The following is a 25,305-nucleotide window of genomic DNA, read 5'->3' as shown; positions in this document are numbered from 1 at the left end:
CACACTGCCTCCGAAACTTTCATCCATCATAAAACAATTCAGATCAAAACTTGCATTGATGTATCATCAAACTTCGTACCTCAAGATGTTTTTACTTGCACTGAAACTTCAGTGGAACATGGTAATTTCAAATGATCACTCCCAAAATACTGTACACAGTGTTTGCGGATAGATACATTGTGTGTAGAACGCCTTAAAGACTTAAAGAGTTTTAAGACAAACATTGTCTCACTAATTGGGAGTTGTTTTTGTTGCTCTTGGTATGACTGATTCTACTTAACTAAATCTGCTTTTGTTTGGTTTTCTAATAATTACATGTTTACCCATGTTTAAAAAAACAAACAAACAGTGAATGTAGATTTTACGTAAATTAAATTTTAAATTTAAAAGAAAAAAAATCGTATTATTTCACCTTAGATAGACCTCGTTCAAGTAGCTATAGCCTGTTTATTCTCCCTCTCCCTATCAAAATACACCGGTGGTAGAGCAGCTGTGAGAATAAACCAATTTTATTGTACAGTATCACTGATTGGTATGACATATTTTTGCATTTGTCATTTCTATTTGTCCTTGAGGTGGCTTGTCCTTTTCACTCGTGGAATACTGTTTCTTAGAACTTTTAAATTGAATAGTTTATTTTACCACTGAATGAGCAGTTTTATGAAACCCTAGTATGTGACGCAGTTTGTGATTCTAAACACATCTACAACTCATACTAGAATATGCTCAAATTGACTGTCTATTTCTTTAAATCCAAAAAATGTAAGTATGAGTAATAGTATAGAAATATGCTTATGTTCACACACTGTTGGTGAATGACTGGGAAATCATGAAACACTGAGTAGGAAAAAAATGTTGCAATATAGATTGATATCGATTTAATGTGTTACTCTATAGTGAAACTCCACAGCAAGATATTTCAGGACTGCAGGCAGCTGTTCACTAATTGGGAGGCCTTCAGAACTTATTTTTGTGAACATGTGAAAGGGAAAAGAAAGGAGACATTTGTCTCTAATGGAAATAAAAATGGCCTGGAATATGGTACAAAAAAAGTGAAATAAGAAAAAGAAACAGATGAAGATTAATTATTTGACAGATCAGATCTTTACCATCTGTCCTGGTGTTGCTTTGCTGTTAGAGAAAGAAAAGCCAGTGTATGCAAAGATGTGCTGACTGTGGAAAGGTTTTTTCCTACCTTGAGTCTTTCAGAACTAGTACCATTAACACACTGGTGCCAAGCCTTACATGTGCGATGAGCTTCATGCGCTTCACATGCATTATATGAAGCATGCAAGTGGGGAAATGTAATATACAGTATGCTTATAATGAAACTGGCATTTTGACTTGCTCTTTTCTCAATAACTGAATGTTTTAGTTACCAAAGTAAGTCTCGTTGACACACAAGACTATTAGATGACTTCAAAATGCTTTACATATTACATTTTTATTTTTTTGTTAAATGACCAGATTGTCTTTGCTTTTGTTCTTAATTGCTTATCATTCAAATTGTATATTTTAGATACACCATTATCTGAGAGGCCTTGTTTTATTAAGAAATGTAATTTGACACTAACATTTATCTCTGCTTTAAAATAGCTGTTTCTTTCTAACTTCTTGAATCAAGAATCTTGGTTGGTTGAAGATGGTAAATTTTTGTTAAAGAGTATAGTTTATTTTATTACTGTAAAGTTGTTACTTGTTGCTTTTTTGAATTGTCAAGCTGTTAAGGTTGTATTTCCTTCGCCAGCTGAGGAAGTTTAACTTGCCACAGGAGCTGCTGAAACAGTTCTACTCAGCCGTCATTGAGTCTGTACTGTGTACTTCTATAACTGTCTGGTTTGGCTCAGCAACAAAATCGGACATCAGAAGACTACAGAGAACTGTTCGGACTGCTGAAAGGATTATTGGTGCTCCCCTGCCCACCCTTCAAGAACTGTATACATCCAGAGTGAGGAAAAGGGCTCATAAAATCACTCTGGATCCCTCACATCCAAGTCACCCCATTTTTGAACTTTTGCCATCTGGCCGGCGTCTCAGAGCCGCAATTCCCAGAACAGCAAGGCACAAAAACAGTTTCTTCCCCCAGGCAATCTACCTCATGAACAGTTAAATGTTCCCCACTTATACTTATGCAAACAAAAGTGCAACATCCTTATATTTATTTGTTACCCCTCCATCCTAGTACATCCCTGCATCTTTTTCAATCCTATCCCATTATCATTTATAGCACAATTGTTTATACACTTATTTATTTGGCTACCTTTTTTTTTTTTTTGTCTGTGTGTTGGTGTCTCTGTGTACTGGAAGCTTATGTCACTAAAACAAATTCCTTGTATGCGCAAACATACTTGGCAATAAAGCTCTTTCTGATTCTGATTCTGATTATTTGTGTGTTGAATCAATGCATGATCAATACACCATGTGCCAATGATAACTGGCTGCCCTTAAGTTTTTATTTAAGCTTTGTACTCTCCTTCGTGTACACTACCTTGGATTTATCATACTCGTGGAAAACAGTGTGATAAGAACTGTTGTCCCAGGTGCTATGTTTCTCTTTGGAGTCATTTTCCATGATCTTATTGGTTGTTGTATAGTTATCAGTGTTAAATCAACCACTTAAAAATATGAATGCTGTTCTTGAACTTTGTAGAAGTTTGCTCTTTAAAGTTGTCTGGATGTGAGCACTCCTCCACTGCAATGAAAAATATTGTTTTTGCTTTGCTGGTTGTGGCTGTGGGTATGTCCCTCTTTCTTATTAATTATTGTGCATTGTTAGTTTCCTACACTGACCTGTAATATTCCTTAGTCTTTAACATTAATAAGAGACATAGGCTACTACAGATGTTAACCAGATGAAACTGCAAATATTACAAAGAAACACAAGCTCAAATAATCATTCAATTACATTGTGATTTCCTCTGCTTTATCTTGCTTTCTGTTAACAATTAAACATAATTTTTATGAAGCTTGCAGCGCAGATGATAAAATCATTGGAGGTTATGAATGTCCTGCAAACTCCCAGCCCTGGCAGATCTACCTTACTTATGATAATGGGCAACGATGGTGTGGAGCATCTCTAATTAATGAAAGATGGGCTGTTTCTGCTGCCCACTGCTACGTTTCGTAAGTATATCTTACATTTTTTGTTAAACCTCATCAAACACATTTTTAGTAAGTTGTTACTGTATTGTGAATGTGTGCACTCAAATGTATGACTGTCAAATGTAACAGCTGCAGGATTTCTAAATCAAAGGCTATGAAAAATAAGTTAGACATTACATTCTGTAATAAAGATTAGCACATTAACCAGTCATCTGAGACTCTTTTCCAAAGATGTAATAAAGGTGCATCTTAATTAATTAGAATGTTGTGGAAAAGTCCATTTATTTCAGTAATTCAACTCAAATTGTGAAACTCATGTATTAAATAAATTCAATGCACAAAGACTGAAGTAGTTTAAGTCTTTGATTATTTTAATTGTGATGATTTTGGCACACATTTAACAAAAACCCACCAATTAATTTTCTCAACAAATTAGAACATGGTGACATGCATCAGCTAATCAACTCAAAACACCGGCAAAGGTTTCCTGAGCCTTCAAAATGGTCTCTCAGTTTGGTTCACTAGGCTACACAATCATGGAGAAGACTGCTGATCTGACAGTTGTCCAGAAGACAATCATTGACACCCTGCACAAGGAAGGTAAGCCACAAACATTCATTTCCAAATAAGCTGGCTGTTCACAGAGTGCTGTATCCAAGCATGTTAACAGAAAGTTGAGAGGAAGGAAAAAGTGTGGAAGAAAAAGATGCACAACCAACTGAAAGAACTGCAGCCTTATGAGGATTGTCAAGCAAAATCGATTCAGGAATTTGAGTGAACTTCACAAGGAATGGACTGAGGCTGGGGTCAAGGCATCAAGAGCTACCACACACGGACGTGTCAAGGAATTTGCTGAACCACAGACAACGTCAGAGGCATCTTACCTGGGCTAAGGAGAAGAAGAACTGGACTGTTGCCTAGTGGTCCAAATTCCTCTTTTCAGATGAAAGCAATTTTTGTATCTCATTTAGAAACAAAGGTCCTAGAATCTGGAGGAAGGGTGGAGAAGCTCATAGCCCAAGTTGCTTGAAGTCCAGTGATAAGTTGTCATCTGCTGGTGTTGGTCCATTGTGTTTTAAAAAAATCCAAAGTCACTGCATCCATTACCAAGACATTTTGGAGAACTTCATGCTTCCTTCTGCTGACCAGCTTTTTGAAGATGCTGATTTCATTTTCCAGCAGGATTTGGCACCTGCCAAAAGCACCAAAAGTTAGATAAATGAACATGGTGTTGGTGTGCTTGACTGGCCAGCAAACTCACCAGACCTGAACCCCACAGAGAATCTATTGGGTTTTGTCAAGAGAAAAATGAGAAACAAGAGACCAAAAATGCAGATGAGCTGAAGGCCACTGTCAAAGAAACCTGGGCTTCCATACCACCTCAGCAGTGCCACAAACTGTCCACCTTCATGCCACGCCAAATTAAGGCAGTAATTAAACCCAAAAGAGCCCCTACCAAGTATCGAATACATGTACAGTAAGTGAACATACTTTCCAGAAGGCCACCAATTCACTAAAACATTTTTTATTGGACTTCTGAAGTATTCTAACTTGTTTTGTTAAATGACAATTAAAAGAACCAAAGACTTTAACTACTTTCAGTCTGTGTGCATTGAATTTAATTTCAATGAGTTTCACAATTTGTTGAATTACTGAAATAAATGAACTTTTCCATGACATTCTAAATTATTGAGATGCACCTGTATGCAGATAGACAATATTGCTTATAAAAGTTGTATTACAGCCCAGTAATGCGGGAGTCTCTTGTCAAATAGAGCTTCTCGTCTGACTGTCCACCTGGGAGAGCACAATGTGTACACTCAAGAAGGCACAGAGCAGCGGGTTGGGGCAGAGAAAGTGATTCCTCACCCGAAATATAATGATTATACGTATGACAATGATTTCATGCTGATCAAGTTGAAAGAGCCTGCCGTCTTCAACCAGTATGTGCAGCCAATCCCTCTGGCAACCAGCTGCTCTTTTGCCGGAGAGCAGTGCTTGGTTTCTGGATGGGGCAATCAGATCACCACTGGAGGTGAGATAATGGAGGCTGAATAATGGAAGTTTTCTTTGTTATAAAACCATTAACAGTCTTCAAAATAGATTTACTGAGCAGCAAGACGTTATTAATCTCCCCCTTATCCTAATATAGCTTACTATTTGAGGTGACCGCCATTTGTATGTATTTCAAATGCAGAGTATGGTTCCATCCAGTTGGGGGATATCAAACATGTTCCTTATTTTTTTACGTCTTTAGATGACATGATATTGATCACGCGTCTCCTAGCAAAAACAAAACACATTATTGTGTAAGTGTATATACAAGATGTAAAGCTTTAACATTGTTCATATCCTCTTTTTCCAGTTGACTATGCTGATAAACTGCAGTGTTTGGACTTGCCTGTACTGTCAAGGGCACAGTGTGAGAGTGCGTATGGATGGCAGATAACTAATAACATGTTCTGTGCTGGATTCATGGATGGAGGCAAAGACTCATGTCAGGTATGTTATTGACCTTGTCGTCTTCTATATGTGTTATGTATTTTCATACAAAATCACACTTTTCAAATTTTACTCTCCAAACTTTCACAGGGTGATTCTGGTGGTCCTGTAGTGTGTAATGGGGAACTGCGAGGAGTTGTTTCTTGGGGCTATGGCTGTGCTCAAAGAGGCTATCCTGGGGTTTATGCTGAGGTGTGCAGCTACACCGATTGGGTCCAGTCCACCATAGCTAACAATTAACTACTTGTTCAGCTTAGTTGGACCTTTTGATTACAGGATAACATTTCTGAAATACCCATAATTAAATTCAGCTTGGAACAAATAAAAGTGTTTCTATCCTTTGTTTTACATGGATATGATATTTTAAAGTTTTTTTTTACAGTCACTCGGGACATGCAAATTTCAGGCCTTCAAGTCCTGTAGACCACAACTTGTCACTTTTTGCATTAATACAAGACCAGGAACTTCATAAAACCAAGGGTCACATTATTGTTCTTTGTTCACAATCATAGACTTGTGATATCTGTACGAGAAACTGGGTCACATTATTGTTCTTTGTTCACAATCATAGACTTGTGATATCTGTAACCGGGGTGACGAGACCTGAGACATGCGGATCCATGTGCAAGCTTTTATCGGTCAGAGACATGGTCGTAACAGACATGGGTCAAACACTGGCAAACAGGTATATAGAGGGCAAGACAAAGAATATTCCTAGAGCAAGCATAGGGCTTCGATGAGCGAACAATATCCAGAGGGCTAAGCAAGAAGGGTAATCCAGAATCCAAAGCAAATGTTCAAAACACGAGAAACGGGGCAAGGCAGGAAAAAGACTAAACTATGAAAACTAGAGACTAAGATAAGACTATGAAAAGTATAAACTGAAACAAGACTATGAAAACAAACGCGGAATAGCTTGGTATCGCAGCTATCGCTAGGAGAGGGATGTGTGCAGAACAATACTCGGAAGTGTGTGAAAGTACTCGGAAGTGTGTACTGTGTAGTGAGAGAGTCTATGTTGTGGATGATGACCTCTAGTGGTGATTTAACCGAAGTTCAGTGACCGGATCATGACAATATCAGAAATCTTATTGTTCACTAATAAAGAGATAAGTAAAGGATGATGTACTGTCAGCTGGTCATTATTGCAAAATGAACTGTGATCACGAAGCACAGTTCTAGGTGTTTATTTTGTGATAATGACTGATTTACGTGGCTATTATCCAAATAAAAGCATGGACATGATATATTGTTTTGAGTTGAAATTGTCTATAATAAAAAGTCTGTCCATGTGTTAAACAAACAATTGGCCTGGCAGCCACAATTTGGTTGAGAAACTGCAAGAGGAGTAACCGGACCAGGAGGAGTCTGAGCTTCACATGCATTGAATAAAGCTTCCAAGATAGGAGGTTTGATATATGCTTGTTTTTAGACATCATGTGCTTTAAATGCTATCATATGTGCAATAATCTAAATGTAATTAATTGACAGCAAAGGCTATTGGATGCTTTCAAAAATGCAATAATAGATTGTTCCTTTCTGAGTAAATTTTGGCACTTTTTGTTTGTTTGATCACTTGATTGCCTGATTTGGATCTGGGACCCCTTAGATGTAATGTGGGAGACATTGGGTCTCATTCACTAATTTTTGCTGACAATTTTTTTATGTAAACGCACACTTGAACTTCTCATGAGAACTTTCCGCCTAATTCACAACACGTGCGTACGCACATGAGCGTGTTCTTAAACTCGTTCTTCTGTTAGTGAATTTGGAGTCTTCTAAATGAGCGCCCGCGTGCACGAGGTCAGTAATTAGCATAATTCACGCCCAAACCAGCTCCATATAAGGGCTTTCCACAACGAGGCACTTGTACAGAGAAAGACAATTATGGCACCTAAACAAAAGACAAAGAGAAATAACTTTAACGATAATGAACGTGAGGTTTTGCTGTCGGAGGTGGAAGCCAGGAAAAATTTGTTATTTAAAAGTGCATCACTGGCATAACGGGCACAGGTAAAAAAGAAACATGGGTTATAACACAGGCTTTGAAATAAGGTGGTATTCGCTTGTTAAGTCTGACGTCACATAGCAGCGCTTCCGTGTCCAAACGCTCTTACCAATTTTCACACCTCCAAGCCTCAGCTCCTGATGACGATGCCACTTTTATCCACGAAGCCATGGCATTATTTCCAGAGTCTTCATCCACACATGTCCAAAGAAATTACATCTGCCTTACCGTGCACGTTTAATCCTCAACGAGATGATAAAGACATAAGTTTCAGAGCAGCTGATCGGGGCAGAGAAGGTGATTCCACATCCAGACTATAATAGTCATCTAACAATGATTTCATGCGGATCAAGCTGAAACAACCTGCCATCTTTCATGAGTATGTAAAGCCAATACCTGTGAAGACCAGATGCTCTTCTGCAGGACAGCAGTGCTTGGTTTCTTAATTTATTGATTTAGGGGTTAGGGTTTGGGACAACCGCTTCCAATTTAAAGTACCCAAAAAATTATAATTTAATAAATATTAAGCTTACTGATATTTTAAATATGATTGTGTGTTTCAATAGAGAATAAAACGATCTTAGTAAACATATAAGATGTGAATACTTAAATTATTTTTAAATGTGTTTTTTGTTTGTGGGACAGTTTGCACTGTAGAATGACCCACGTGACCTCAGTGTTATGTCCTATGTAATGCTCTGATTAAATATTTTGGATAATTATCCACATACATCTACATTTCGCACACTCCTTGAGGTGCGGTGAGATCCCTGAAATTTCTAGTATTTTATTTCAAGGACTACAACTATTTCTGTGAACTACAACTCCTACATATAATCTCAGTTGGTGCATGACGTCACACAGCCTGCATCAGTTAGTGTAGTCATATGGCGATCTCGCATGAAGCCCTTCATATAACGGAAAAAACAATGGTTATCAAGGACATGTTGACTCGAAAATTCGCTGGGAGGATGAAAAAAGATACTCGGTGAGTTTGGGGCTTATATTAGTTCATTCATTGCTATGGCTGTGCGCACAGGCAAGCGCCATAACCCTCTTGTTGGCGAAAACGTAGAAGGATCATACACTTACACTTCACGACTGAGGGTAAACAGACATAATATTCTTGTAGTCGTGTTTATTTCGGCTTCTCTTTCCTTCGTCGCTCAAATTATTTTAATGAACCTGCGAAGTGGGCTGGGTTTCAAAACATAGTGATTATGTACCTTCATAGACAACAGGTTTATCACTTCAATAACCACTTGTACTGGTTTCTTTGCATTGTAAACCTTACAAAGACGACTATTAAATAAATTTGTCACATGAATGTTTCAGTGCATAGGTTGCATTTCCACGATTATTTTATCTGTTCTGTACGAAGACCGTTGTAGTTTCATTGAGTTATGAAAGGGCTGGTATAATCCAACAGCACTTTTCACTGTGTGTGTCACTCCATAAAATTGAGACAATATGTGTGTGTTTCAGACAGGCTGTCAGTCTGCGCATTAGTGGTAGGGATTGTTCATTGACTCTTTCTGTTGGTTACTTCGATAGAGGAAACATTTTTTTGAACGAGTCAGGTAATCAAATCGTTCTTAAACACTAATTTACTTAAGAAAAAAAACACCTGTACAACTGTATTTTGCTCGGAGATGCAACGTTATTATCAAAGAATCAAAATGCATTTAATTTATAGTCTCACTTCTTCCATTATGGTTATTATTTATATTTACATGCTAACATGTCTAAAGAATCCATAGTTATACAATTTATACAGTGGTCAATATTTTTTTTTTTTTGATTATTTAAAAACTCTATGGTACATTGGATGTGTATTTTATGTTTTTATTGTGCTCCTCTAAATTAACTTGCACACTTTCTATTTATTTTAGCAGACCTTTACAGATCTAAATTCTATTTAACACATCAACAGTTGAACAGCATGGAACTTACTAATGACCCACTCTGTGAACCATCTGCTTCTGAAGCAAATCTCCACAATGAGCAGCTTTCACTTTCAGACCGTCTGTCGCCTTCTGAAGCGCCATTAGATAGTATTGTACATGGAATAGAGGTTTCAGAGGGTTCAGAACGAAACCGTGGCCTTGAGTTGAAGCTAGACCTCTATGTCCCGGCACCACCAATAATAGAGCCTGTAACACCTGTAGAGGAAACAGTGGAGCATTGTGCACTTCCTGTAGCAACAGAAGAGGAAAGCCCACAACCTGAAGCCGTTAAAGAAGGATCAGATAAAACTGCCAACTTTGTAGGCTTTCATTGCAAAAATCAGACAAGTCTTGCTGAGTCAAGTTTGAATACTGTGATAGAAGTGCGATGTGAGCAGGCATCCAATGAAACAAGCTCATCAGACTGTACGGCTGAAAGTTGTATGCCCGTAGAGACCATAAACTCAAATGAAACACCAAAAAGTTGTGCCAATATTAAACCATTAACTGGAAGTACAGTAGACAATGCCAACAGAATGATCATCCCTCCAAAGAAGGACAAATTTAACCCTTTGAAAATTGACATGGCCAAAGTAATACCTCTAACCTGTAAGTTGTTTGAGTCTTAGGTGTGTTTCCCCATAGCCTAGATTAAATATTGTTACAGTCCTCTTATATATTCACAAATGTTGGTATGAAACTGAAATTGATATTATTTTCTTAATGGATATTACTTGTCTTATTTTGAATGATTCATTCATTATATTTTATAAATAAATACATTTTTAATCAAGTTGTCATAACATGCACTTTCTGTGGTATGACTTACTTTTCTAAAATGCATTGTTTTGTTTTAATACCAACTTCTAGCGTCCCAACTCTCACTGCAGTGCCTAGAATGTCACATCATCTTCAGTGACTCCAAAAGCAAAGAACGGCACCTTAAAATGAGCCACCCTGCAGAATATCAGCAATGCATGCTGGGAGATGCTCTCTTTACTTGCTATGTTTGTGATCAGCATTTCACCACCTCCACAGAGCTCATGGCCCATCAACGCACACACACAGGTAATGAGCGATTCAAGTGCCCTTTTTGTAGTGAGGCCTTCTACAGATCCTGTGAACTAACAAGTCACAAAAAAAAAATTCACTTCAGCAAACATGGATACACCTGTGCAGAGTGTGGCAAGCCTTTCAAAACCTTTACTTTGCTCAGATACCACCAACGGGTACACACAGAGGAAAAGCCTTTTGTTTGCATACACAAACACTGTGGTAGAAAGTTTTCTGCATCCAAGTCTCTTCAACACCACTTAGAAAAACATCAGAAAGAAGATAACCAGGATAACCAGACAAATGCTTCAATCAGTTCAAAGTAAAGAGGGATAAAGGTAAATGACCAAAACCTTAAAGCATTAAAAAACTTCATGGGTAACCTTATATCCAATATCTGCTGAAATGCACAATACCAATAACTCAAATTCTAATATCTACTGATAACTAATATGGTTTGAATAAATTGTGCACCCTTATATTATACTGTGCTTTCGTCACTCGCATTAAAAATCTAATATTTAACAGTTCAGTGTCATTGCAGATTGTTAAATGTCAATGTTGCTATGCTGACAATTTGATTTCTTTATACTTTTCTTTTTCTACAGGAAAAAATGTGAGGAAATTCCCATGTTCACAGTGTGCTGCAGTCTTCAAGACTTCTAAAGCACAACTTCTTCACATCAGAAATAAACACTCTCAAGAGTCACAAAGTAGTGCTGTGATGGTGCCACAACTAAAGCCAACTGGACTTGCTCTGACACAGATCGCTAATGGACAATCACAGACTCTCATCATGGAAACTGTTGGACAAACAACAGAGCGAATGGATAAGCTGGATCCTGTGCAAATAAAAAGGCTAATTGAGAAACTTGGGAATGTACAGAAAGTGAATCAGTTGGTTATATTGCCTTTGCAGCCACACAACTTTGGGTCACCCCATCAACAGCCATTAATGCAACCATTACATGTGAATTTTACTAAATCAACCATTCAGCCAACACAATGTAAGAAATCTGACACAGACTCATCAAAAACAGAGCGAATTAACTTTCAGTTGTCTGCAGAAATTGGAGATTTGCATCAAAAGGAAAATGTTCTATCACAAGAGGGAGCAAATATTTCATCAGAAAACTCAGAGACCCTAGTAACAGCTGTTGAACTGACACAAACAGAGGTCCAAATAGAAATGGATGAAATTCACCTTGAACTTATACCAGTACAGACTGATACTTCGGTTTTGCTGGATCAAACATCTTTACAGAGTGAAAAACCACAGAATGATTCTGTTAATGAGATGGCACAAATAGCAGAGGAACATTTAGAGATGTCATGTCCTGCACAAATGCTAAATTCAACAGAATTGTCAGTGGAATCTGAGTCACTGGTGGTAAGTAAACAGTGTAATATAGTCAAATTAAGTGAACCTCAAGAACTTCAAGAAGTCCAAGATCAAAAGGACCGATCTGAATCAGAGAAAGAACCATCCATGCCAGTGGAACCACATTCTCAGCCCAATTCTCTCAACAGTGTGCAGAATGACACCGTAATTGACCTTCAACAAAGCTCTGTGCTTACACAAGACAAGACTAGAGCCAGCTTACAGGATTTCCGTTTTGTTCAGAAGAAACTTCCAACAAAGAAAAAAAAATCTAAGAAACAATTGGCTGACAAAATAGAGACTAAGGAAGCAAGTAAAGTATGTGATGGTCAGCTAGCCTCAACCAAGAAAGTTGATACTTCATCAAAAGTAATTACTAAAAAAAGGCAAATAGCAAAAAGCTTGTTGTCAAATTCGGACCAAGTGAGAAGAAAAAATCCTCTAAACCGAAGGTGGTAATAACCTCAAAAACCAAACAAAACCAGAACCAGAAAATTAGTGATCAAGATCAAATTCCTATATTGTCTCAGCATGTCAATAAACTAGATTTAAACCAAAAAGTGCAAAAAGATAAAAAAGGAAAGGAGATTGAAAGTCCTTCAGAAGCAGCAGTGAAGACAACAGCTCAAATTACTAATTCATTAGACACTGTTTTGGCAGAAACAGAAGCAACAAAACAAGGGAAATCCCAGAAGAGAAAAATAAATAATCAAAACAGTTTGGACGAGAAGGCAAACTCAGTCCAGAAGGCTCACCAAAATGAAACACTGGTACCTGTACAAAAGAAAAAGAAGCAGGGGAAGAAATCTGAAGACAAATGTCCCAAGAAACCCAAGGTTAGGAAGAGCCAAAGTGATAACTTTAAGAAGAATACCCACAAATTACCCAAGCATAAAGTTACAAAGGGAAAATCTAGCCCTGATGTTATAGACCTGGCTCACATAGATAAACAAGCTTTGCTCTTATTAAAAGGCCACAAGCAGCCTCAGCTGAAGGTGCACAAGTTGGATGCTACTGAACTCGACAAATCACCCACAAACAAGCGTGATAAGGTACTGAAAAAAACAAAACAAACAGCAATCAAATCCTTGAATATAGCACACCAAAAGAAAACAAAATCAGGTGAGATGCCCTCTGTTGAGAACAGCCCTGGTTCTGTGTCTACAAAGCCCAAAATTGTACGGAAACGCAAAGCTCCTACAAAGACAGACCAAGAAACTGCCTTGAGCCCCCCGTATTCTCAACTTACCCTTGGGTGCCAGGACTGTGGAAAGACATTCTCAGAAGTGTCTGCTTTACAGGAACACATGGCATCCTGGCACTCAGCTGGAAAGGTGTCCTTCCCAGATGAAACATTTGATGTTGCTAAAAAACGAATCATAAGACCTGGTCCTAATGAAAAATGTATTTCCCCTAATGTCTTTGAAATTCAAGTTGCAACCGATTGGGACATGGAGACTGAGGTGGGGGAGATTGTGGGAGAAAGACTATCATTCGTTAAGTCAGTCTCCTTCTTTAACACTTGCTTCTGGTGGTGTTGAAGGAAAGGAACAAGCAGGAGTCAAAGATTTTGAAGGAATTGTTTCTGGACTTAAGCAGCCTCCTGAGCAGAATCCTTTAGAAGCTTGTGAGATTCCTTCCCAGGCTTCAACCCCAGATAATGTGTCAGAAAAAGCTCAGAGTAATGGGGTCGAGTCTATCACAGAAACATCTTGCGCTCAACTCAAAGATGCAGCAGAGGAAGAAATTAAAGAAGAACTGCCTTCAGAGGTTAATTTAGTAATGGTTGGTGAAAACCATGTGGAAGACAACACTCAGATAAATAATGTTTCAGGTGACTCTCAAGAGCTTGAAAATGAAGTGCACAATCAAAGTTCTCAGTCTGCAAAAGATATTCTTACTGAACCAGAGATAAAGCAAGAAGAAGAGGAGGTACTTGTACGCAGAGTTGATGATCATAAAAGAGTGATGGGAGAAAATTCTGCAATAAGAGGTAAGAAAGCAGTTGGAAGAAGCCATAGCAAGAGACCATTTGGAAGAAGAACTAGCATAGAAAACAGAAGTAAAAAGAAAATAGAAGGAAATAAGGAGCCACAAGATTGCAAGGTTCTCTATCATCTGTGTATGCTTGATACTCCGGAGGGAAAGAGCAAACAAAATGACAAGAATGGAGTTAATGCCTCTGAAACTTGTCAACCATTGTCTTCTGAGGAGGGTCCTGAGGAACAGGTTGTTTTTGAGTTGGATTCTGTTACCACAAGTGTAATGGATATTGTAAACTCTGGAGACAGTTCATTTGAAGAATCTAGAGAGCTGGTTCGAGACGGAAGTTCACCTGGAATCATACTGGAAAAATTCTTTACTGCTCGAGAGAGAAATATGGAAAATCCAAACACCCAAAATCAGATTAGTGTGAGTGTTTTGTTGTATTAGACTCTTCAGATGTTGTCCTTTAACATTTGAGTATTGACTTTTAAACCCTTTTAGAAAGTATTAAGTATTTATTGTGTCAAGTAATGTATTATATATCATATTTACCTAAAGGTCTCATTAAAGACCAACTCCTCATTGGATACCAGTAAAGTGACTTCGCCTAACACATCAGCTGATGTTAAAGTAGAAGAACGTTCTACAAATTTGGCTCAAAACAGTCTGATTTCTTCTGAGAGTGGTGCAATGCAAGGAGTACAAATGTTTTTTGTCAAAGCGGAAGACCACTTAACGACAAATGAGATGTTTCAGCCCGTGGATCATCATCGCTTTACATGTCAAGGTCAGTTTAAACAAAATTATTTAACTGAATACATGTTAGTTTTTGTTCTAATACAGCTCTGTTCTGTTCTAATACAACTGTTGCCCCTTTGTCTGCAAAATCTTGACTATTTAAACCTTTAATAATTTAAAATGCTTTTTATTAACTTTGATTCATTTATTTATGTCTATTTAGTTGTGTTAATTCACCAGAATCAAGAAAGTTCATTTTACAGAATGTTTTCTAGTGTACCCTTTCTGCAAAATCTGTCATTAAAACTTTTTTGTTATATTTTATATTGTAACGACGTACAAACTCTATAATCATCGGGAAGGAGGAAGCGGGAACCGGCGGACAATCAAATAAGATTTAATAATCAAAATAAACACAAAACAGCAAAACACAACTAAAGCCCAGGCCTGGTCATCATTCGTCCTTCACTGTCGTCGCTCCGGTTTTAAATCCCTCCATCTCCCCCATGGGACTCGAGACTGGTGGGTCGAGCAGGTGTCGCTCATTTCCAATCACTCCACCGGCCTCGCTCCTGTTCCCACATCTCTTGGCCCCGTCCCACTCGTCACATATATATTTATGTACTTTTTTTTCCCCCCAAATTTGTGGAAAAACTCAGTTTGTGTGGTTTTTTTTTTCTTATGTTTTATTCCTCTTTTAGATAAGACCACTTATAGGAACAGAGATGGCACCTCTTCGGACTCTCATGTAGTATCCCTGCAGTCCTGCAGCAAGCAATGCATATTTTATCCTGTTAAGGAGGAAGAGAGGGAACATTTAGTTGAGCCTCCTCAAGTGGATCAGACATTCTTGAATTTGGGGGAACTTGCAGGTGAGAGACTATGCTGGATTTTATAAGATATATAAGAAAAAAATCATATTTATGAGTTACTTGTCATACTGAATACATGTGTGTTTTTGTACGTCATCTTTAATCTGTCCCACCTTTAACTTCTCAACTATAACACCTGTAGGGACTTCATCTGGAATTGAAGAATGTGAGGAAGTCAGGGTAGGTTCGGTACAAATGGACATGCAAAATCTATATACAGCATCTGAAGAGGGTAAATAAAATAATAGGTAGTGTAATGCTTTAAGGTGTAGTCTCTCCCATGAGCTTAATTTAAGAGTGTGCCCTGTTGTATTTGTAGGTGATGTTAGTGCTGAACGGCAAAGAATTCAAGGCTTTTTAGAATTCCTTTCAGAGAATTCAGACACGGATGATGCCGATAATGTCCACTCTGAACCAGAAGCTGAAACCATTGTGATGTCCTGTTACCATGGTATACAGAGTAATGGTACAGTACATCAAAGTGGTGTAGAGAGATGTGGTCCAAGTGGCAGAACGTGAGTTTGGTTGGCATAACATAAAATTCTAGGTGTGCCAAATTACTGTCACTCAGCAGTCTTTAACAGCCATTTTTTCTCTGTTTCAGAAACCTGGGTGCCTCTCCAACAAGGCACACAGAACCAGAGAGGCAGCTCAACTGGAAGCCCATTAACTACTTTAATCAGTATTTTAGTTTGGACACATGGAATGAAATTGCTGTTTACACAAGGGAAACATCAAAACTGCCAAACCTCATTACAGAAAAAGAGGTTGCACAGTATGTGGGAATCCACATAGCAATGGGAACTCTGAAGGTTAGTACATGACCACATTTGAAAAGTGAGTAACTCACAAAAGATGGTGACAAACTTTGTCCTTGACATTTCAGTAATGGAAAAAGATTTTGCATAATCTATGCATAAATTCTATGGCGGTTTCTTAATATGAATTTGTTTGACTTTTTTTTTTTTTTTTTTTTTTTCATGTTTTAACTACTATTATGTGGATTTGTCTAGTGCCCTAAAAACACTTGCACCATTATTATGTTTAGTTATTTATTGCTCATTTTGTTTTCTTGGGTTAAACATCAGTGCAAGGTTTAAAAAGTGTGCAAAAATTATAGAATAATAAATATGAAGTTGTGTTGAAAAAAAGTTACATTCAAAATGTAATTTACAGTATTGTTCAAAATAATAGCAGTACAATGTGACTAACCAGAATAATCAAGGTTTTTAGTATATTTTTTATTGCTACGTGGCAAACAAGTTACCAGTAGGTTCAGTAGATTGTCAGAAAACAAACAAGACCCAGCATTCATGATATGCACGCTCTTAAGGCTGTGCAATTGGGCAATTAGTTGAAAGGGGTGTGTTCAAAAAAATAGCAGTGTCTACCTTTGACTGTACAAACTCAAAACTATTTTGTACAAACATTTTTTTTTTCTGGGATTTAGCAATCCTGTGAATCACTAAACTAATATTTAGTTGTATGACCACAGTTTTTTAAAACTGCTTGACATCTGTGTGGCATGGAGTCAACCAACTTGTGGCACCTCTCAGCTGTTATTCCACTCCATGATTCTTTAACAACATTCCACAATTCATTCACATTTCTTGGTTTTGCTTCAGAAACAGCATTTTTGATATCACCCCACAAGTTCTAAATTGGATTAAGGTCTGGAGATTGGGCTGGCCACTCCATAACATTAATTTTGTTGGTTTGGAACCAAGACTTTGCCCGTTTACTAGTGTGTTTTGGGTCATTGTCTTGTTGAAACAACCATTTCAAGGGCATGTCCTCTTCAGCATAGGGCAACATGACCTCTTCAAGTATTTTAACATATGCAAACTGATCCATGATCCCTGGTATGCGATAAATAGGCCCAACACCATAGTAGGAGAAACATGCCCATATCATGATGCTTGCACCTCCATGCTTCACTGTCTTCACTGTGTACTGTGGCTTGAATTCAGAGTTTGGGGGTCGTCTCACAAACTGCCTGTGGCCCTTGGACCCAAAAAGAACAATTTAACTCTCATCAGTCCACAAAATGTTCCTCCATTTCTCTTTAGGCCAGTTGATGTGTTCTTTGGCAAATTGTAACCTCTTCTGCACATGCCTTTTTTTTAACAGAGGGACTTTGCGGGGGATTCTTGAAAATAGATTAGCTTCACACAGACGTCTTCTAACTGTCACAGTACTTACAGGTAACTCCAGACTGTCTTTGATCATCCTGGAGGTGATCATTGGCTGAGCCTTTGCCATTCTGGTTATTCTTCTATCCATTTTGATGGTTGTCTTTCGTTTTCTTCCACGTCTCTCTGGTTTTGCTCTCCATTTTAAGGCATTGGAGATCATTTTGGCTGAACAGCCTATCATTTTTTGCACCTCTTTATAGGTTTTCCCCTCTCTAATCAACTTTTTAATCAAAGTACGCTGTTCTTCTGAACAATGTCTTGAACGACCCATTTTCCTCGGCTTTCAAATGCATGTTCAACAAGTGTTGGCTTCATCCTTAAATAGGGGCCACCTGATTCACACCTGTTTCTTCACAATGACCTCAGTGATTGAATGCCACACTGCTATTTTTTTTAACACACCCCTTTCAACTAATTCAACTAATTGCCCAATTGCACAGCCTTAAGAGCGTGCATATCATGAATGCTGGGTCTCATTTGTTTTCTGAGAATCTACTGAACCTACTGGTAACTTGTTTGCCACGTAGCAATAAAAAAATATACGAAAAACCTTGATTATTCTGGTTAGTCACATTGTACTGCTATTATTTTGAACAATACTGTATGTCATATTTAAAATATATAATGTATTGATTTTAGTCTAATCAGTTGAATGTTTTAAGAATATATTTTCTCCATCTTATTGGTTTCTCTCTTTGTCTTTGTTTTTTTTTTAACTACAAAGTTTCCAAGCACAAAGCTCTACTGGGAAGATTGCACACGAGTACCTCTAATATCCGATGCCATGTCGGCTTCAAAATTCTGTGAGCTTGCTCGTAAATTGAAGCTGGCCAGTTTCTGGCGGAGCTTCAGTCGAAACAAGTAGTGATCAGGAGTCTGACGAAAGGAATAGAGACCAGCTAGAACAGAGTAATGAAGCTCACAGTAATGAGGAGGCACATAATTGCACAAACTTAAAGACCGATCCTTTGTGGAAAGTAATGCCACTGATAAGAAGTGTTCAAGATGGTTGTCAGGCACTGAAGCGACATGGAAACTATGGAGTCGACCAGTACCCCCTTCCCTTTCAAAGACACCCAACCCATTCATTACTTCACACGGTTGTCATAAATGGTGAAGGATTGGTTGTGGACTTCATCTTGAGTGTAGATGACTCCAATAGAGAAGATGTAGTTGAGAAAATGGTCTCTATAGGTAAGGAGAGAAATGAAGGGATGGTGTTTCTTTGCAAACCAGAGCTTTCTACACCTTCTATGCTAGAGCATCTTCTAGCTGCTGGGGTGCAAAGCGCTGGCAAAGTTGGTGGGGCAAGAGGGCAAATAGGAGATGAGTTTGTGAGCTCGGATGGAAAACTCAAGCTTTTCAGGTGTCATCATGGCTTTATACTTTCAGCAGTCGTAAAAGAAAAATGTCATTCAACATCTCTTGTCAGTGGCTTTGAGCGAGCAATAAAGGTTGCAAATCTGAACCGTGACTTGAGAAGTCTTTATCGCACACCCTGCACAAACTCGGCAGTCAGTGCTTGGCCGCAGTCTGTTCTCTGGGACTTGATCGATCTGGTTTTAGTAAATGCATGGATACAGTACAAGCAAGATTACAGTCATATTACAGATCTGTTATCACTAATGGCATTTCGTTTGGAGGTGGCCAAAGCATTAATTCTCTCCAGTGGTGTTGACGCACAAGACTCATCAACTCCCTGCCCTCCTGCTCTAAAACTACATGGCCCATATACAAACTCAAGACCTTCCCAGGTTTTTGAGACCCCTTTGCCTGATGAACATACACGGTTTGATGGCTTTGGGCACTGGCCAGAGCAGCTGGCAGAGGGCGAGGAGGCCAGGAGGTGTCGATTCGGGGGCTGTGAGAGGACATCACGTGTGCGGTGTCTTAAATGCTGTGTGTTCCTGTGCATTTCTCGAAACCACAACTGCTTCCTGAAGTTTCACAGTGAGGGGTCTTCATGAGGCATACAGACTGTGCCCATTTTAACTTAAACTTTTACTCTTTTGCTTAAATAAGATTGTTAATTAAGTTATTGCTCATCATGACTAAAAACTAATCCTGAACCATCCATGTCTATTCTTGTCCAGGCTTTGTAGATTTTATTCTTGTCAAATAAGCCCATTTCGATGTATAAGGAATGTTATATTGTGATTGTTATTTTTTATTTTTATGTTCCTACTAAAAAAATATTATATTTCAAGACTAGCCAAAAAATTGAATGTGTTTCTTCATTGTTTGGTTTCATTTTAGAATGTGATGTTTTTATTAATTCCCGACTATGTTGATTCCTGCTTGTTGTGCTTTGTAAAGGCATCAATTTATTTGTATAAAATAAAAGCTTTTACATTAATAGTATTTTGCTTAGTGTTTATGATAAACACTTTTATGCATTTATATCTAACTAGTTCAGTTATAGTGTAGTTATTCTCTTTGGATATGCAATTATTTTAATTATTTTATATAAGGGCCACGCAATTAACACTGTTATCTCGTTTAAGAAGCCATTAACTTATTTTGCACGACAAACAGGCCATCTAGATACCTGTTCTGCTCTTCTATGAACACAATTGAAAGTACAGCGGACGCCTTGGCACGTGATTCAGGGTTTTTTTTTTTTTTTCAGTCTCAACAGCGGGTCACTGACTACACGTTTGCGCCCCCTTTATTTCAGATGTACGTTTGGCCTATGCCTTTTCCCTCCAGGTAAAAAGGATATTCTCTTTAAGGTAAGGGTTCTGCTACATTATTTTTAAGACTGAAATTTAATTAACTAAAAATATAAATTTCCCATCTTTTTGTGGCTTTGTTTTTGGCCAGCGAACTTGGCTATATTAGTCTGCACCAAGTTCAACCTCGAACTCAGCTGCTGGCTAATGTAATAGTAGCTAAATACAAAAATTCAAACAGCTAAAGGTTTTTTTTTTTACAGCGGTTTCGATGCATTGATAGTGGGCCTAATTTAACACTTTACGCAATGAGCTAGTTAGCTACTTAGCATTTGTTTGGTTTACAGAAGCTGTAGGCCTCGTTAGCTGGTAGCATTTAGCTAGTAGCATTTAGCTTAGCATAGCTTAGTTAATGCGAACAAACGGTAGGCGGCTCTAAAACGCGCGATTGGAGACGTTTGGTCTCCTAACCCCGTTTTCTAAAATGAAACTATATTTTTATATTATGAACAACATTTTTAGTATGCCGTGAAGTTGAGCTCTTAGTGTTTGAAACAAAGGTATGTATATAACGTTATAATATATATGTTACTAAGCACGTCTAACGTTACTATGTTGTGTTTCAGTGGCTCAGGTGACTGCTCATTCAGCCGCAGTGTGAAAACTTATATCTGAGAACTGATGTAGAAAATGGTTTAGTTGCATTCTTACGTTATTTAATAATTTGAGTGGCGCTTTTTAAATGTATAAACTAGTTTTTGTGATACTTGCAACTGCAATGCGTTTACTTTAAGTTACATATTTGTATACATAGGCTAGATTGATTGACTGTCATCTCTTCTGTATTTACAGCAGGCATACATTGAATTCTTTACCCCTCACAATGGACTCTGACATACTGAATATAGAGGAGATAGTAATGGGCGGAGGAGAGGCTGCTGCCCCTGATGAACTGCCCTCTGAGAAGATTGAGGATACCTACACCACCTCCATTCAGCAACATGCACCACCTCCTGTCATCCAGTCATGTGAGTGTAAAGGAATATCCTAGATCAGTTATGGAAAGACTTCTGGGTTTAAATGTATGTTTCTTATGGGCACCTGCTGCATAAAGCTAGTGTTATGCCAGTTCTCAAATAGTGTAATGGTGAATGGTGTTTTGCATTTTTTAAAAGCCGGGATGGAAAAAAATATATTTTTAAGTCTTATAGTAAGATATAAATAATAATAATAATAATAAAAAAAAAAAACAGGATTAGTGAAATACCCCAGGACACATATATTAATGAATTAATAATATAGTGCTATACTTAATCACATTCCTAAAATCCTAAATCCGTTTTCTTCTTCTTTTTGTACTTTTAAATGCTTTTTTAATGTCTGCTGTTAGCCCATTTTATATGTTGATGTAACATTAGGTATAGAGTTTGGTTATAAACATGTAATAAGCATTTGCCTCCCATACTGGTGTTTAAATTTCTTTCTCTCTCTCTGTATTCAGACCAGCATGAAAGCCTCCAGTGTTTTCAATGTTTTATTACTTTCTGCAACTCAAAAGCCAAGGAAAGGCATATGAAGAAGAGTCATCGGGAAGAGTACAAACAGCAGCTTCAACAGGTTAGTTGAAGCATTACTTTGAAAGCAGCATAGCACATATTTACAGCATTCACTGTTTGATTTGAGTAGATGTGGTCATACTTCTAGATAATATTATTACTAGATTCTAGCACTATTCTAGATTCTGGCTTCTGATATTCCTCATTTGTAAGCAGCTTTGGATAAAATAAATCTAAGAACAAAATCAGAACATCATCAAAATCAGAAGATCAGAACAAAATTAATATACTTAATATTCTAAAAATATTAACCTTCTGGTTCAAACTCTAGAATGGTTTCTCAGTTTAGTTTGCTAGTATCAGTTTTCAAAATTGAGAGTGGATGTGTTGCTTTGTGTCTGTTGTTAAAGCATTTTTGTAACACCACTGAGTTTCACAGAAGCTTGCAGATGTCCCTAGAGATGATTGGATATATTTTTTTGTTGGTGCACGGCTGCAAGCAGTCCATTAACCCAAATGAAATGACTAATAAAGTAGGATTGCAGAGAGAGAAACAGTCTTTTTACTTTATGTAAATCCTATTCCCACTAAATCTGAAAAGCACCACTGGCTTCACTCTTTTACACTTGTTTACATTTGTTTGGTGATTACATTCCTATTTTGTTGAGTTTCATTAATGAACTGCCAACATATTCTGCAGCAAAATCAGTTTCTTAACCTGTGTACCAAATAAATGACTTTTCTGGCAAAACGACTGAAACTAATGCAATAAACACACGTGTACACTGCACACACACACACATAACAAATATATAAATAACCTAAGTCTAATTAAAACATTGTGCTGGATGGATACTTTTGTGTGATGTGAATTCACATGTTATATTAAAAAAAATAAAAATTATAATTAGTTTAGTTTGCTTCAGTGTATATTCACAAACCTGTTGTCTTTGCATCAACAGTGTGATACTCTTTTCACATGCTACGTGTGCGATCGAACCTTCCCCTCCTCTGAGGAACTGACACAACATCAGTCGACCCACAACAAGGAGGACAAGCCCTTCAAATGTGCACATTGCCAAGAATGTTTCCGCACATTCTCAGAGGTAAGAGGAGTTTTAAACACAAAATGCTTGATTTTTGAATATAAAGTATCTTGTACTGCATAAAAATGTATTGTTCTAAATTTTACTTGATTACCAAAATAGGTAATATACAGTCACTAAAAACGTTATGCCATTGTTATTGTAGTGTTTGAGAGCATGGCCAGCTATGTATTGTACATATGCCATGATTCTAATTGTAAGCCTGTTTAATATTTCAACATGAGCCACTTTCTTTCCACAAGCTAACAACACATCGGCGGCAAGTATGTCCTGAACGTCAGTTTGTTTGCAAAGAATGCAACGAGACATTTCGAAGCCCTGGACTCTTGCGTAACCATCGTTTGGCCCAGCACCCCGTGCCCATGGACGGAGAAGATCCAGAGGATTCCACTAAGACCTACCGATGTGGTAAATGTGGCAGGGGATTTGAAGAAGAGGCAGAGCTCCTGCAACATCAGGAGAACCATGCAGGTGACAGGCACTGCAACGGTAGTGCCGCCGTAAAACGTCGAGGGAGACCACCAAAAACTGAGCCAGCTGAGAAGAAAGCAAAGCAAAAGAATAATGAGGCAGAAGCAGAGGAACCTGAGGAAACCAACCATTCAGAAGATGCTTCTGCAAAACCAGCCACAGCTGAAGTGAAGACAGGAGGAAGACGAGGACGCCCAGCCAAATCTACCCAGGAGCCCAAGGCAGAAGATGATAAAGCAGCTCTGCAGATCCCTTGCACTGAATGTGACCTCACTTTCCCCAACCTAGCGCAGCTTCGAGCACATAAGAAAGAGAAGCACACGCAGCGCAAGCCTCACGCCTGTGGAGAATGTGAAGAGAGTTTTAACCGACCTGAGCAGCTGGAGGCCCACATGGCAAGGGCACACAGTGCCGGCCGGCACACTTGCCCCACATGCGGAAAAAGCTTTGGCAGAGAAAGTAACCTGAAGGCTCATCAACAGAGTCATGGAAAAGAAGAGAAGCCAGTGGGAAAGAGATAATTCAGCTTGGGAGAATTTCGTGGGTGTATGTTAACAGAAGACAAATTCAATTTAAAAAGGGTAGTGTATGGAAAAGTAGGTGGGGGCAGGGTTCACTTTAGATTTTAAGTTGTAACATAGCAGAGGATCCTTCAACTGTGTGACCCTTGAGAGATAAACACTATGTGAACATGTTATTTGAAAACTGGAAACTCAAAGGGTAGTGAGTTCATTGTATCTTGACATCTGTACTTCGCTTTGGCATGGAAAGGATTCATACCCTCACTGAATTCTCATTTTTTGGGTAACCATGTTGTAACTTATACCATCAAGAGAAACCCATAGAAAAGCCTCATTATATTGTTTAAGGCTTCATAATGCCGTTTTCTTTATTTTTTCAGGAAAATTTTAAAGTGTTTTCTAATCTCTGAATATAATGTGTTATTGTTTTTACATTATTTTTTAGAAGTGTATACAGTGGTGAATGGAAAGATTTACTAAATGATGTTTTCTGCCGAGATCAGACTAAATTTGATTTCCGATGTTTTATTTTTTACAGGTATGACTTGACATTTGACTTGAACTTTAATGTTACACACAACTGAGATGAAGTGAAGTCTGAGTGAAGTAAATGTCTGACTAATTAATTGAAAGTGTTTTATTATTATTTATGGTGCACCCTTAGAGAATTTTCATGATGATTAATTATCGCTATCACACATTAAAGTTTCTGCCTTTTTTGCCATACATCATTCTGGGGTAATGATAACATTACAGCCTAATTGTGAAGCATTAAATGAAAAATCATTTAATATTATATTTGCATAATCATTTTGCACACTAATGCATTTGCCGTTTAAAAAAGATCAGCTTGAACATCTGTTTCACAAGAACAATATCTGTATCTATGAAGAGCAAACTCAGCATACTTGGAGTAAGAATAGAACTTAAGAGGTTAAGGAAAGCTTGTTTGATTAACTACAACATGATTTCAGGAAAGCGTGTTTATGGACAGGTATATGATTTTCCGTGACACTGAAAAAGCTAGCGAAATCTAACTTTGAGCAAAACCAGTTTTAGTTGCCATCATAACCCATACATTTACATTAGAGGAAACAAAAAGAATAATAAAAATACCTTGAGGCAAAAAAAAAAAAAAAGAAAGGAAAAAAAAACATGCATTTTTCTTGCATTCTAGATTATAAAAATAGAAAAAA

The 25,305-nt window shown here is 37.9% G+C and overlaps 3 protein-coding genes across 6 annotated transcripts; all 3 read left to right on the top strand.

The window, feature by feature from the left end:
- Positions 1-2,626: 2,626 nt before the first annotated feature.
- LOC113076526 (trypsin-2-like) lies at positions 2,627-5,931 on the top strand. The gene is made up of 5 exons (XM_026249223.1): positions 2,627-2,737; positions 2,967-3,123; positions 4,878-5,137; positions 5,468-5,604; positions 5,695-5,931. The coding sequence occupies exons 1-5, from the start codon at positions 2,629-2,631 to the stop codon at positions 5,842-5,844; spliced, it is 813 nt and encodes a 270-aa protein (XP_026105008.1). The 5' UTR covers positions 2,627-2,628; the 3' UTR covers positions 5,845-5,931.
- Positions 5,932-8,295: 2,364 nt separating this feature from the next.
- LOC113076524 (uncharacterized) lies at positions 8,296-18,659 on the top strand. Of its 3 annotated transcripts, none has more exons than XM_026249217.1 (11): positions 8,296-8,600; positions 9,505-10,167; positions 10,429-10,626; positions 10,775-10,949; positions 11,220-14,404; positions 14,537-14,765; positions 15,418-15,588; positions 15,731-15,820; positions 15,908-16,103; positions 16,187-16,400; positions 18,508-18,659. In XM_026249217.1, exons 5-11 carry the CDS (start codon positions 13,388-13,390, stop codon positions 18,646-18,648), a joined length of 2,058 nt encoding a protein of 685 aa, XP_026105002.1. In that variant the 5' UTR covers positions 8,296-8,600; positions 9,505-10,167; positions 10,429-10,626; positions 10,775-10,949; positions 11,220-13,387; the 3' UTR covers positions 18,649-18,659. The 3 variants fall into 3 exon arrangements, with proteins under 3 accessions (XP_026105002.1, XP_026105004.1, XP_026105005.1); XM_026249219.1 differs by having other exon boundaries at positions 10,715-10,949; XM_026249220.1 differs by having other exon boundaries at positions 8,297-8,600; positions 10,429-10,949; positions 16,193-16,400.
- A 1,725-nt stretch (positions 18,660-20,384) lies between these two features.
- Positions 20,385-24,736, top strand: LOC113076525 (zinc finger protein 16-like). Of its 2 annotated transcripts, none has more exons than XM_026249221.1 (5): positions 20,385-20,515; positions 21,308-21,483; positions 21,957-22,072; positions 22,974-23,117; positions 23,360-24,735. In XM_026249221.1, the coding sequence occupies exons 2-5, from the start codon at positions 21,339-21,341 to the stop codon at positions 24,107-24,109; spliced, it is 1,155 nt and encodes a 384-aa protein (XP_026105006.1). In that variant the 5' UTR covers positions 20,385-20,515; positions 21,308-21,338; the 3' UTR covers positions 24,110-24,735. The 2 variants fall into 2 exon arrangements, with proteins under 2 accessions (XP_026105006.1, XP_026105007.1); XM_026249222.1 differs by lacking the exon at positions 20,385-20,515 and adding an exon at positions 20,884-21,015 and having other exon boundaries at positions 23,360-24,736.
- Positions 24,737-25,305: the final 569 nt, after the last annotated feature.

Source organism: Carassius auratus, unplaced genomic scaffold (genome assembly GCF_003368295.1).
Source record: "Carassius auratus strain Wakin unplaced genomic scaffold, ASM336829v1 scaf_tig00020643, whole genome shotgun sequence".
NCBI lineage: Eukaryota > Metazoa > Chordata > Actinopteri > Cypriniformes > Cyprinidae > Carassius > Carassius auratus.
The sequence above is the reverse complement of the archived record's forward strand: the minus strand, read 5'-3'. Positions and strand labels throughout refer to the sequence as shown.

What these genes read in the sequence shown, in the direction of transcription:
- LOC113076526 (XM_026249223.1), top strand. Translation starts at nt 2,629, where the DNA reads ATGCTGTTCTTGAACTTTGTAGAAGTTTGCTCTTTAAAGTTGTCTGGA. An exon ending in GCTGCCCACTGCTACGTTTC is followed by an intron (nt 3,124 to 4,877) that starts GTAAGTATATCT and finishes CTTGTCAAATAG; the next exon opens with AGCTTCTCGTCTGACTGTCC. An exon ending in CAATCAGATCACCACTGGAG is followed by an intron (nt 5,138 to 5,467) that starts GTGAGATAATGG and finishes CTCTTTTTCCAG; the next exon opens with TTGACTATGCTGATAAACTG.
- LOC113076524 (XM_026249217.1), top strand. Translation starts at nt 13,388, where the DNA reads ATGAAAAATGTATTTCCCCTAATGTCTTTGAAATTCAAGTTGCAACCG. An exon ending in ACACCCAAAATCAGATTAGT is followed by an intron (nt 14,405 to 14,536) that starts GTGAGTGTTTTG and finishes ATTTACCTAAAG; the next exon opens with GTCTCATTAAAGACCAACTC. An exon ending in GAATTTGGGGGAACTTGCAG is followed by an intron (nt 15,589 to 15,730) that starts GTGAGAGACTAT and finishes TAACACCTGTAG; the next exon opens with GGACTTCATCTGGAATTGAA.
- LOC113076525 (XM_026249222.1), top strand. Translation starts at nt 21,339, where the DNA reads ATGGACTCTGACATACTGAATATAGAGGAGATAGTAATGGGCGGAGGA. An exon ending in ACCTCCTGTCATCCAGTCAT is followed by an intron (nt 21,484 to 21,956) that starts GTGAGTGTAAAG and finishes CTCTGTATTCAG; the next exon opens with ACCAGCATGAAAGCCTCCAG. An exon ending in GTTTCCGCACATTCTCAGAG is followed by an intron (nt 23,118 to 23,359) that starts GTAAGAGGAGTT and finishes TCTTTCCACAAG; the next exon opens with CTAACAACACATCGGCGGCA.